This window comes from Protomyctophum parallelum, assembly GCF_964188405.1.
Source record: "Protomyctophum parallelum genome assembly, chromosome: 6".
In the NCBI taxonomy this organism is placed as follows: domain Eukaryota; kingdom Metazoa; phylum Chordata; class Actinopteri; order Myctophiformes; family Myctophidae; genus Protomyctophum; species Protomyctophum parallelum.
This window is the reverse complement of record NC_139701.1, coordinates 7,289,169-7,302,633: the sequence shown is the minus strand read 5'-3', so window position 1 is coordinate 7,302,633 and position 13,465 is coordinate 7,289,169. Positions and strand designations below refer to the sequence as shown.

At 42.5% G+C, this 13,465-nt stretch overlaps 2 protein-coding genes across 5 annotated transcripts; one reads left to right on the top strand and one right to left on the bottom strand.

Annotated features, from left to right (window-relative positions):
- Window positions 1-106: 106 nt before the first annotated feature.
- On the top strand, window positions 107-3,021 carry itpa (inosine triphosphatase (nucleoside triphosphate pyrophosphatase)). Its single transcript, XM_083766902.1, has 8 exons — window positions 107-215; window positions 1,165-1,222; window positions 1,323-1,387; window positions 1,933-2,006; window positions 2,084-2,115; window positions 2,230-2,342; window positions 2,428-2,504; window positions 2,673-3,021. Exons 1-8 carry the CDS (start codon window positions 153-155, stop codon window positions 2,803-2,805), a joined length of 615 nt encoding a protein of 204 aa, XP_083623028.1. The 5' UTR covers window positions 107-152; the 3' UTR covers window positions 2,806-3,021.
- Window positions 3,022-10,310: 7,289 nt separating this feature from the next.
- rangrf (RAN guanine nucleotide release factor) lies at window positions 10,311-13,034 on the bottom strand. 4 transcript variants are annotated; one of them, XM_083767607.1, is made up of 2 exons: window positions 12,903-13,034; window positions 10,311-11,115 (listed from the first exon to the last, which is right to left on the bottom strand). In XM_083767607.1, the coding sequence occupies exon 2, from the start codon at window positions 11,112-11,114 to the stop codon at window positions 10,542-10,544; it is 573 nt and encodes a 190-aa protein (XP_083623733.1). In that variant the 5' UTR covers window position 11,115; window positions 12,903-13,034; the 3' UTR covers window positions 10,311-10,541. The 4 variants fall into 4 exon arrangements, with proteins under 4 accessions (XP_083623733.1, XP_083623732.1, XP_083623731.1 ...); XM_083767606.1 differs by having other exon boundaries at window positions 10,311-11,170; window positions 12,903-13,033; XM_083767605.1 differs by having other exon boundaries at window positions 10,311-11,132; window positions 12,903-13,020.
- Between the last annotated feature and the right edge of the window lie 431 nt (window positions 13,035-13,465).

The following is a 13,465-nucleotide window of genomic DNA, read 5'->3' as shown; positions in this document are numbered from 1 at the left end:
CTGCTCGGTGATTTGTTGAGGCCGTTAAAACTCTTGTATCATTGGCTGCCACTATGCCGGAAGTGTTCTCTTCGTGGAAAGGTTAGCTTGGTCCGCCCATGGGTCCGCCTCTGTAAATCTTCCTGAAGATAGTGAAGGAAGGCAAGTTCAGCATGGCTGTTCCTGCTGGTAGGTCTGTCGTTTTCGTGACTGGAAACGCGAAAAAACTTGAAGAGGTATTGTATTATTATTATAATTAATGTCTAAATAGATAAGTGTCATCATGGATTTGAGAATATAAGTTTGTCCAGGCTACGTTTCCTTCTATTCTTGCTGGTCAATTAGCCGCAAGCAAATATTAAAAATAGCATTTGGATTATATTTCATACATTGATTGCTTGGTGTATGGAACACTAGCCCTTGGTAACAGGAAGAGTGGGCACTAAGGAAGAGTGGGCACCTCAATGTAAAATTGGCTATTTGGAAAATATAACTACAATTGCTATAAATTGCTACAAAACCTCACCTGTCTATCTAGACCTAGAATGCCTGTGATAATTTAATTACTGTATGTAACAACAAGAGCCGTTCTAGGGCTACTTTGGGCATACAAAATAAGTTACAGTCTGATAGTGTTGTACTTACTGTGCATGTTCAAATCATTTTTCAAATATTACATTTTTTTAGAGGTGCCAAATAATAATATGGTCTCTCCACTCCTTGGAGTATGTTGTGTCACAGTACATGTTGCACATACGTGTACACAAACCCATCCTAGTCTAACTGTTAGAAGCAGTGGGCACTACTGTGCCTGAGGGGCAGTTAGGGGTTAAGTGCCTTGCTCAGGGACACTTTGACACATAGACTGTCTGCAGTCTGCATAGAGGGTGAACATTATCTCATTTTCCTGCGAGATTCACACTGAAAACATTCAATGTAGGTGACAGGGTTTACATTCACAGCAGCACGATTCAGACGACGTAGATTGTCAGGTATGACACTGACTCAACCACACATGGAGTGCTACAAATTAGAATGCCACCGTGGCTATGCATTATGTAATACATGCTTTTGTAGGCGGATAGGGCTACACTGTATGTAAACCCATGTTATTCCAATTGTTTCCAAACAATCCTTAGCTATCACAAATATATTTACCCTACATTTTGTGTGTCATTCTTTCAGGTTATTCAGATCTTGGGAGACAAGTTTCCTTACAAACTCATATCTAAAAAGATTGACTGTAAGTATAAATAATGATGTTGGATAATGTATTTAGTTACGTATAGTCTTCGTTATAGCTATCATTGCTTACTTGAAGTCTTGAACATGTTCTCATCCAGTGCCTGAATACCAGGGAGAGCCAGATGAGATCTCTATACAGAAGTGTAAAGAGGCAGCATGTCAGGTATGGGGCAATATATGATCACTTCATTCAGGTATGGGCCATTTAGGCCTGACGTCGAAATTAAAAAAAAAGTCTTCGGAAAGAATATATATTCAAAGATTTGTGCCACATTTTCACGATTTAAAAAGAATAGCAGACCTACAAGCTCATAGCACACCACTCGGTGGCGCGCTATGAGCTTGTAGATCTGCTATTTTTCAATAGCTAAATAATGCTTAATTAAAACAAAAATAGCAGATCTACAAGCTCATAGTGTGTCACTTCATGCCCCACTATGAGCTTGTAGATCTGCTCTTTTTGTGTGAAAAACTTTGAATATACTGTTTGCTGTATTGTTTTTTCACGTGAACATTTTGTTATCTCAAACCATTGCTTCTGGGGGTCCCTGGAACAAAATACTTTGAGATTCCACGGCCAAATGCATATCATTTTGGGGCTCCTGAAAATGATTTATTTTCCCTCAGAAAACCATACAAAGACATTTGTATGGTTTTAATGGGTTAATAATTAATATTATTATTATTATTATTATTTTCATCTTTCAGATTGATGGGCCGGTGATAGTGGAGGATACCTGCCTTTGTTTCAGAGCCCTGGGGGGTCTGCCTGGTCCTTACATGTCAGTGTACCATTTAATATTAATATTAAATTACCTTTTGTTTCTGGTTGTGAATTCATGAGACTGTCTTTTTGCAGAAAATGGTTCCTTGATAAACTGAAGCCAGAAGGTAAGATGTAAATATTAGATGTCTCTTATCAAACATAACTACAGTTATATTATTACAGTATAGAGTCTAAATAATAAATATATGAGTTGTAATTGTGTTGTTTGCTTTTTACAGGGTTGTATAAGCTCCTAGCTGGGTTTGAAGACAAATCAGCCTGGGCTCTCTGCACTTTTGCCTTCACTGCTGGGAAAAATGAGCCAGTACAGCTCTTCAGAGGGATAACGGAGGTCAAAATCTCTCTATGTCTCTCTCTCATTATTTATATTGAACCTTTTTCCTTGTATTGACACATTTTTGTTTCGGTATTTCTAGGGGTCTATTGTGGACCCCAGAGGTCCTAGAGACTTTGGATGGGACCCCTGTTTCCAACCTGATGGTTATGACAAAACGTAAGCAAGGATGTTGCATGTCCGAGTAATGTCACAAGAGGGCGCCAAATGTTAACTAGCCATTTATTCAAGCTCTATGCATTTGCACCAGGGATTGTTCATTGCTTGTGTTTCCATTTGTGTCCAGTTACAATTTATTTCACAGCATTTATCCCCTTTCACCTGCAGCTATGCTGAGCTGCCTAAAGATGTAAAGAACACGATCTCTCACCGCTACCGGGCGCTGGCAGCCATGTCTGAACACTTCTCCAAGTTAAACAATGACACGCCACAGAGCAAGAAGAAGAAGCAGGAAGATTGAACCAATCAGAGAGGCTCTGAAGCTAAATGGGTCAAACCTTCTATTGTTTACGTACGTCATTATTGACATTGTTTCATTCATACAGTATCCTGTAGGTTGGTTGTGCATTTTATAAATTCTGAGTGTCTATGGTAACATGCTTGGGGTGTCTGCTCCACAAAAGGTCTGGTATCTATTGCCTGTTTGTTTTTAAATAAACATTTTGTTTAACTCTAACTCAATGATATACAGTAAAAACATACTGCTTCCATTTTTAGCTGAAGATCAGGATGTCTTCCAGATAATATGGAAAGAGTGGAAATTGTTTCAAGACACAGTGGATATTTGAGCTTTTCTTTCCAAGTACTGCCAGCAAATGGCTTAGAGGAGCGCATAAATTAGGATGGGCTCCAGGGTCCTGATGAGAGCAGCAGACAGCACATGGGCTCAGACTGGCTCCTGGTGGGGGTGAGTATGGTGGGAGTGTGAGGACAGGATGGGGGTTTGGAGACGGTTGTGGGAGGACGGGTTCTGGATTGTTCTGTACAGAGATTATAGCCAGGTAGTCTGGTTTAAAAAAAAACATTACCCTGGGGGAGGGTGTCTCGGAGAAGGCACCGTGCCAGCACCTGTTGACTGATGCCTCCCAGATGTACGGAAAGAGCAAGAATGCACACGTACATTTTGTCCTTTGAGACAAAATTGAGGGTTAGTGGAAGTAACAAATAGTCACACAGAGAGCCATCAGCAAACACTCAAACTAATATACAGTACTGTATATACAAATACCGGTAGGAAATACAATTCCGTCACAGTATACTGGCAGTGATGTATACATTTACATTCCAGTTCGTTTTGAGGCCCAGGAACTTAAAAAACGCAGATTAAAAAAGGAATGATGCTAAAAAATAGCTACTATTCTATTATGCAGTCTCAGCAACAACGCAGGGTCCCAGCCAGGCCCTGAACGTTTATAGCAGTGGTTTTCACCCTTTTCACATCAAGGCCCATTATTTATTCAGCATTTGAGCCACGGCACGGACCACCATTTGATGAGATTTATTTAGCCTCTCACACCTAAAACGTTGAATAATGTTTTGGAATATGATTTTGCCCACAATTCCATGTTGTATTGATGTGGTGCCATAGGAGATAACAGCCAAATGTTGATCATAATAAGTTCTACATTCTAATTGTGTAGACTTCTTATACATTTAGTAATGCAGATGCCTTTTCTGCCTTTATTTGATAGCAACAAAGTAAGCTCACAGGAAATGGGGGAGAGAGATAGGGACTTGGAGTGACACGCAGCAGGGGTCATCGGGATGGGGAGTCGAACCTGCAGCACGCTGTCAGGTTGGATTAGCAGCCTAGCAAATATGGGTCTGTTTGGTTTCATTCATTTTATGCTCTCAATATATTTGGGAATTTGGCCATTTGGTTACCAACTCTCCATTTAGCCGAGGACCACCTGGAACCTCCTCAAGGACTACTGGTTGAAAACCACTGGTTTATAGAACCACTACTGATGTCTCCAAACCCTCACCAGGAAGGGCAGTAAAGACACTCTCTAGTCTCTCTCTTCTGAAAAACAGACAAAAACAACAAGCAACATCCAAGGTAGATTGTGTGTAAAAATCTCTATTTCCATCATGATTATGGTACTGTCTCTAATGAAGGGAAGTGGCTATGCTAAGAGTACTCAGAGGAAAGGACTCCTTGTCTTTATAGAGATCTTGTGCCATTATAATCTCACCAGGGGATGGAAAGGGTTTGATGTGGCCCCTTATTCATTATCTAAGCTTTACCTGAGCTTGACTATTACCCAGGGGGCAAAGGGGGTTGACCTGCATTTGCCATGACCTCAAAGGTTGTCCACCAGAAATAGTATCTATGACCCCGTAGGATCACAACCTATATGGACAACCCGGTCAATTTTTTGCTGGAAGTCCAATATGGCCGCCGCAATATTGGCCCCTATTAGTTATAATGGGGGGTGAATAGGGCAAAATTTTAAACCGAAACCAAAATCCACGAAACTTCTCAGGTTGATCAATGATATAAATATGAAATTTTTTTGTATTGAAAGTTTCCATGAATTTCAATATGGCCGCCACGATATGGCCGCCACTATATTGGCACCCAGAAAATAGGTTTGGCTCTAACTTCTGAACCAGATGAGCTAGAAACGCAAACTCGGTGTCTATTTAATGTTTTCTGACCATGAGAGACTCAATGGAATACCTATTCTCATTATTGGGTGTGTCTGGACCCTTATTGTGCAAGTTTACAAGATGGTGGCTACCCGAAATAGTGCTTTACCATGATTTCTACCATGATTGTTGACTGTTTTAGCAAACACAAGCAATATTAATCCATTGGCTAAGATTTATGACACAGAAGGGACATATATATATATATATATATATATATATCTTTGACCTTGCATATTGTCATTTCCCCTCAGATCCTATGTCGAGTTGTAGGAATGATTTCAGATAAAATCAGAGACCAAAACAATGTATCTTAGAGATTACTTTACTATGGGACTGATACTATGGGATTGGATGGGACTGAATGGGAGTGACAGTCCCATAGTAACAGTACCTCCCATTCACTCCCTCACTCCCATTCAGTCCCATTCACTCCCATCGTGTCAGTCCCATAGTAACAGTACCTCCCATTCAGTTACATTCCCTCCCATTCACTCCCATAGTATCAGTCTCATAGTAACAATACCTCCCATTCACTCCCATGCACTCCCATAGTATCAGTCCCATAGTAACAGTACCTCCCTTTCACTCCCATTCAGTCCCATATTATCAGTAACTCCCATTCACTCCCATAGTATCAGTCATATAGTAACAGTACCTCCCTTTCACTCCCATTCAGTCCCATAGTATCAGTCCCATACAGTACCTCCCATTCACTCCCATTCAGTCCCATGCACTCCCATAGTATCAGTCCCATAACTAAAAAACGTTGCATGGATGCACCTGGGACGTATCCTCAGTGATGTATCCTGAGGTCAACGGGGTTTCGGATCTCTCAACATCATACCCCTCACTCAGGCGACCCAGCCGGGGTTGATCAAGTCCCGAATTACGTCCCAGTAGCTACCCTCAATCAGTCCCACTAGGGAAAAACCAGCGGCACACAATCCGTTGGAACTACTCCAGAACTACTCTGCCAGGGATGGGAGGTACACTTCTGGCACATGGAGGGACTAGGCTCTGTGGGTTGTCTCCTGGTCGGGCCCCTCCTACATCTCACCAGGTCCACTCCTGCTCTCACCAGGAGTAGAGCGAGGACCTGTGCGTTGCACCAGAGTCCCAGCACCAGACAGTTCATTCAGGAGTGGTGGGCATTGGGCAATGGTTCCGCAGGGTCATGGTGCTGTGGTTCCGCTTGCTGCTTGCATGGCCCTCCCAAAGGCCTCACCGAGAGTTGTTGGACTTCATCCTCACAGAGGACACAGGCTGGGGCACTAACCCATACTGCTCACCCGGGTGCCGTCTACATTCCGGCTGTCACCCGTCTCTCCGGTGTCACCAGACTATACCTGGTTGTCACATAGTCTATTCCTATGAGTCACTATATAAATAGAAGATGCACCTGGGACGTATCCTCAGTGATGTATCCTGAGGTCAACGGTGTTTCGGATCTCTCAACATCATACCCATCACTTAGGCGACCCAGCCGGGAGTGATCAAGTCCAGACTTACGTCCCAGTAGCTACCCTCAATCAGTCCCACTAGGGAAAAACCAGGGGCACACAATCTGTTGGAACTACTCCAGAACTACTCTGCCAAGGCTGTGAGGTACACTTCTGGCACATGGAGGGACTAGGCTCTGTGGGTTGTCTCCTGGCCGGGTACTGTTACCCATAGTAACAGTACCTCCCTTTCACTCCCATTCACTCCCATAGTATCAGTCCCATAGTAACAGTACCTCCCATGCACTCCCATAGTATCAGTCCCATAGTAACAGTACCTCCCTTTCACTCCCATACAGTCCCATTCACTCCCATTCTATCAGTCCCATAGTAACAGTACCTCCCATTCAGTCCCATTCAGTCCCATTTTGAAAGATGTGTTAAAATGGCCTAAGTCACATTTTATTATGACTTAGGCAAAATAATATGGCCTAAGTCTCCCTCTTGACATAGGCCATTGTTTTAATAGGGTGTAACAGGAAGGCCTTTTACATTAGGGCTCGGGTGATTTTACCAGAGGTGGCCAGCATCACCAGGTGGTGATTTAGGCCAAAAAGGCAATTTGGCAAAAAATGACTTAGGCAATTAGTTTAATAAGGTGACGATATTCAAAACAGTCAACAATCATGGTAGAAATCATGGTAAAGCACTATTTCGGGTAGCCACCATCTTGTAAATATGCACAATAAGGGTCCAGACACACCCAATAATAAAAAATAGTTATTCCATTGAGTCTCTCATGGTCAGAAAACATGAAATAGACACTGATTTTGCGTTTCGAGCTCATCTGGTTCAGAAGTTAGAGCCAAACCTATTTTCTGGGTGCTAATATTGTGGCGGCCATATTGTGGCGGCCATATTGAATTTCATGGAAACCTTCAATACAAAATATGTTCATATTTATATCATTGATCAACCTGAGAAGTTTCGTGGATTTTGGTTTCGGTTTAAAATTTTGCCCTATTCACCCCCCATTATAACTAATAGGGGCCAATATTGCGGCGGCCATATTGGACTTCCAGCAAAAAATTGACCGGGTTGTCCATATAGGTTGTGATCCTACGGGGTCATAGATACTATTTCTGGTGGACAACCTTTGAGGTCATGGCAAATGCAGGTTTCCTAAAAAAAGGGTGGTTTGCCCCCTGGGTATATAGTAAAGGACCTGTCACAGTACACTGTACTGTGACAGGTCCTTTACTACAGTATGCCGTGACAACTCTTACTGCATATGCCTGCAGTTAAAATCTTGCGTGTGTTCTTTCTTTCGTTTACTTTTGTTTTTATAACCATGGATACAAGGGGTTCTGTTTCGTGTATTTCTAAATCTAAGAGGGTTTGTTAAATCTTCAAAGAGGCTATAAATGAGGGTCATTTTCTTTAACATTTCCATAAATTCTGCATTTCTCTTGATGTCTCTCCAAGGTTAGAACTGATTCACTATTCCAACATGAGGAGGCCATTGAACTGACTTATGGAGTCAGTAGACGATATTCCTGGTCAGTCCATATATGCTACTGAGATTCAACATCTCAATTTCCACTCTTTATGAGCAAAGCCAAGGTCTTGCTCGAGACACTCAGACATCAGAGGCTTCGTGACTAGTGTTCCTTTTATTGCTCCAGATGGAGATGGAAGGAATACTTATACATGGGATGTCAGTTAGACTTTTATGACTGGCTTTTACTTTTAAGATCATATGCCCCACTTCCCTGTTTTCATCACCATCAAACATCACATCATGATCTGAAGATTAGGACAGTATAGTAACCTTTAAAGGCACTGCAAGTGATATTTTATGGTTAAAAACAAGTGTTCTGTTAAAAAGGTAACGTTCTATATTACCATAATAATTATTGCAATATATTGTTCAATAACAGGGATCTCCCCATCTCTTTGATAAACAGAAAATACATTTTGAGGTGGGTTACCAATTTCATCCAATCAAGAGAGTACGCCACAAAGGGCATTAATCAGCTTTAATTGTATAGTGTTCCAGGTCCAATTTCGGCTACCAAATTATGTTTACTGATTGGATAAAATTGGTATCGACAGTAGATTCACCAAGAAGCCAAAGGCTAGTTTTTAAACAGCTGGTGGATTGAAATGAGGCTCCACCCACACTGCAACTTGCCAGAAAACTGGAAACACTTGCCTCCGCGGCAAGTGGAAGCCACACATGAGCATAATTTTCCATCCACCAGCTGTCTAAAAACCAGGAAGGGACTCCTGCCTGCAGTGTCTGGATGCGCCCATTTAGGGCACTTATGAAGTAAATCGTTTGCCAGCTAAGTCTATGGACTTATGTGTTTAGTTGTAATATACAATGCTTATTATAGAACCACCCTTTGTTTAGGCCGGGCACTAAATGATGACGTCAAAAAGATAACTGCTACCGAAGAATCAACGCTAAAGTCATCCATGGCCTCACAAGGCAGTGGCACCCACATGTACTTCATCCTAAAAAAATCACACCAGTGTGAACCGAGTGGTGCAACTCCCGTCAATTGGTTCTCTGTATCATTCCAATTTGTATCGTTCCAATTTCCTCTGTACTCTGGTGCCCCCTACTGGTATAAATAAGTAACATACCCGTGCTCACTTATACAGGTACACATACAGGTACCTACCTACCTAGGTACACGGACGTTGCTGGATGTAGGAGTGGTTGCACCACTCAAAAACATTGGAATAATCAATGCAGGCAACATATCTCCACGAACAGATGCAATTGAAATTAACATACTGTAGTAGTTACCTTTGTTAATGTCATACATTGCTAGCATCATGCATGATATTGTGGTTAACCAGCAGCTGTTAACATTTTCCTCTCTTCACCATTTGTCAGCCTTATGATTGGTCCCTGACTAACCAGCAGGCTTTCATGTTCCGCCCTGGTTCCGCCTTGTTTATGTTTAATGCTAAAACATCATTTTTGGAAAAGACTAAAAACAAACATAATATGCCCGGTCACCATGCTGCACCTGTGATGTTCCTTTTTTACTGACATCAAGTTTAAAATGAGAATTTAATACACAGAATATCAATAAGAAGCAACTGAAAAACACCTTAATTCAATGGCAGTGGAATGGTAGTGGTAGAAAGGATTTTTGTCCAACCAAGGAACAGCAACCAATGGTGTGAAGAGGGGCACAACCACGGACGGGCAGGACTTTATGCCCATATGGATTTATTTGTCAGGCATGCCCAAATATGGAGTCTATGCACACGTAAGAAGCTCCATATATGGAGCTGTCCAGAGCCCGGGCAGAGGTCTTTTTGGGGCAGTTCTGGACATCCGTGGGTCCGACCGACTCGACACCGGGCACTGCCGCACTGCACCCCTTGTGGAGGGGTGGAACGCGTGTGTCGAATTCGAAGTAGGTGAGGCGAATGGTTCTCGAGTGACGTGGATTACAGACATACAGACGTACGTACACACACTTGGTGCATTTATAGTTGAAATATTGAAATAATTAAAAAATATCAACAAGCCCTTGTGACTATAATACCTGCATTAGACCCATTGGAACACAGGTTTTTGTATTTGTAATTGTTTTTTAACCCATTCTGACCGGGCACCCATTTTGGTGTCAGCATCATGTTATGCTTTATCTATTGAAAAATAGCAGATCTACAAGCTCATATCGCGCCACCGAGTGGCGCGATATGAGCTTGTAGGTCTGCTATTTTTGAATAATCGAAGAACGACTGACATTTTTAGAATCTGATCTTAGGTCAGAATGGGTTCATCAGACCAGTGTGTGTCCAGTGGAAACCTCATATGAATCTGATCTCAGGTCAGAATGGGTTAAAAGCAATATTTTAGACGATTATAGCGGCCAACAGTAATGGTGTGATGGTGTGAATAGCTCATACCTGACACCATTGTAATTGTCTCAGGGAAAATAATTCTCCTTTTGACCATTACTATCTTCTTCTATTTTTACTTGATATGTTTAATGTCATAATTTTCTAAAATATGAAAACTAATGCACAAAAAAGAAAAAAGAAAATAACTGTAGAATCGGCCTCAAGCGCTCTAACCAAACAGTCCTGGGTCATGTAATGTGAGAGACTGCAATAGGAGGTGAAAGTCCTGCACGGTCCAGGCTTCAGTAGATTGTTTTCCCACTGCGGCGGCACTGCTGCTGTCAGGGCTGATGCTCAGAGGGTCATTGAACGTCACCAGGAGGTCCGTGGTGAACTGGGGTAGCCGGAACAGGCCCACGTGAATGGTGACCGTGTTCCTGGCCGCTTCGTTGAATTTAGCCACGGCCTGCGTTCCCGTCAGCATCCAGGCGGAACGGCACTGCGACATGGACAGTTCAGACCTGGGGAGGGCCACGAGGCTGGTCACCTCCAGGGCCCCCGGGCCCAGCGCTTTGTTGCTTCCTGCGATGTCCTCAAAATGATACTTGGCAGCGTCTTCGTCTTGCACCTGCTCCTGGAACTCCAGCACCTCCACTATGAGGCTCTGGTCGGTGAGACGGTGGGCGAACACCTCCTGGTTGTCTGGGATCTCCCTAAGCTCGCTGATGTCCGTCACGTCGCACGGCAGGGCGGCTGACAGAGCACCTCCGAAGAGAGGGCGGCTGCTTTGGACGCTCTGCATCCTGAAGGGAAGAAGCCTCTGAAATGAAGACCAAGAGTGCACACAGAAACGCTTAGCTGATGTAGTAGATGTATAATGGGAGTGATGCACCTAATGGGTGACTTAAATACCCGGAACAGGGTTACCATAACAACCAAGTAACCAACCACAAATAACATACTATGTAACGTGTATGTAACAGGGTTACCATACCAACAGATGACCAATAACACTATGAAACACAACATAACATTACAAAACATAGTCCCTGAAAAACGTCTAAGCTTTTCAACAGAAATCCCCCCCCCCCCCCGTTTTTGAGCGGTGGAGGGTGGAGCCGCTTGGTATACCCCTCCCCCTTGAAACAAATGTAATTTCATTAAAACAAATCAAGGGGGAGGGGTTTACCAGGCTAGCTCCAATGCACAGCTTTGTTGGTATGTCTGTCTGTCCGTTTCAGCACGGAATGTCCGTTTGAGCACGAAATGTCTGTGACATCATGTTCAGGTTCAGGTTCAGGTTCAGGTTCATTTATTAGTTTGTCCCCGTGGGGCGATTTGGTTTACAGCAAGGCATAACACAGGCAGGTAACATGAGACACAAAACACAGCAAAGGCACATAGTACACATGGAACATTTAAAACAGGATGGCAGTTCAAGGTATCAGTGTAACATTATAATTCATAACTTTTCCAGAAAGTTGTATAAAAATAAAAATAAAACTATTAATACAGATACAATTTATCTCCTCCTATCGGCATTTAGAGCCTTGATAGCTACAGGCATGAAGGAGAACTTATACCTGTTGCTTTTGGCCCCTGGAACTTTTAGGCGAATGCCAGGTAGGTTTCCATACCAACAAATGATGGAGAAGGAGATAACTGACTCAATAAAGGCACTGTAGAACAGTTTCATAAGGGATTTGTCAACCTGAAATTTGGCGAGCTGCCTCAAGCAAAAGAGGCGTTGTTGGCCTTTCTTGCACAATATTTCACAGTTCACATCAAATTTGAGCTTGCTGTCAAATGTAGTACCCAGGTATTTATAAGTGGTCACCAGGTCGACTTGCTCAATGCTCACCATGGACAACACTGTTCTGGGGAACTGGGGGGGGGGATCTCCTGAAGTCTACACACATTTCCTTGGTTTTCAAGACATTCAGTTGGAGAAAGGCATCCCCACACCAGGAGAGAAAATCCTCAAGTACTTGGCCATGACCAACTTCATCATCACCAAGCAAGCTGTTCATCACACGTCATCAGTGTGATGAAAGGCACTGCTCACACGTCATCATTGTGATGAAAGGCACTGCTCACTTCACACGAGTGTGATTCCTATGTCTAGATTTGGTGTGTGTAACCCAGATTTTGTCCTAACACAAACATTAAATGCCATTGACAATGAATGGACAATTGAGTGTTTGTGTAAACACAAACATTGCATAATACAAACATTATGACAAAGGTGAGGACGCAAATTGTGATTGGCCCGAGATGATGTATGATGTGATGATAGCGCCTCTCACTTCACATGGGTGTGATTTTTTTTAAATTACTACTAGTATAGTAAGTTAGTATGTTAGTATTATTGTTTGTCTTTAAATGTCGTGGTGCATTTAATACACAGGACAGGACCACAATGGAAATATGTTTGTGATATCCTTTTAGCACCTTTTGCCATCACTGTACTTTGCAAACTGTTTAATAATAAAGTATCAATCAAAGTATTCAATCAAATTAGCATAAGCAGGCAAGGGTAGAACTTGCTCTTACATTGACACGGCACCGCATAGAAGAAAAGGCCACTAACCTGCAGAAATAATTCAGATGTCAGATTTCACTCGACTTCTGCATGTACTGCTGCAGTGCAGCCGCAGCCATTACAGACAAGTCAACACTTCCGGTGAGGGTGAAAGTTGAGTTTCTTCTATGGTCTCTGCCGTGTTGCTGCTGCCACCTACAGTTAAGGAATAGATGGGATGACTTGTCTGTACATCGTCTTAAGCATTTACCATTTACCATCTGTTGTAAAACTTAAAATACATCCTCCTTTAGTTGTTGTTGTTGTTGTTGTTGTTGACGTACTCGAAATACTTTTCATAACAAAAATGAGATGATATAAGAGTAAAGTAAGACGAGACCATGCATGGACCATGCTCTGGTCCACATAGCCCACTGCTCTTTATGGACCACCAGAGCATGCATTTAATTATCTTATAAATGTAATAATTAACAGAGCTCGCTCTCCCGTCTCTTAGCCCAGTCCCCGACTCGTGAGAAAACTCATAGAAAACGATGCAATGGTAGAATTCCAGCTGTTTCTGGAAATTTGAATAGCCCATCTATAGCTGTAATGATATAATAGTAGGCCTA

Coding starts and splice junctions, on each gene's coding strand:
- itpa (XM_083766902.1), top strand. CDS start 153: ATGGCTGTTCCTGCTGGTAGGTCTGTCGTTTTCGTGACTGGAAACGCG. Junction 216..1,164: donor ACGCGAAAAAACTTGAAGAG/GTATTGTATTAT, acceptor TCATTCTTTCAG/GTTATTCAGATCTTGGGAGA. Junction 1,223..1,322: donor CATATCTAAAAAGATTGACT/GTAAGTATAAAT, acceptor GTTCTCATCCAG/TGCCTGAATACCAGGGAGAG.
- rangrf (XM_083767607.1), bottom strand. CDS start 11,114: ATGCAGAGCGTCCAAAGCAGCCGCCCTCTCTTCGGAGGTGCTCTGTCA.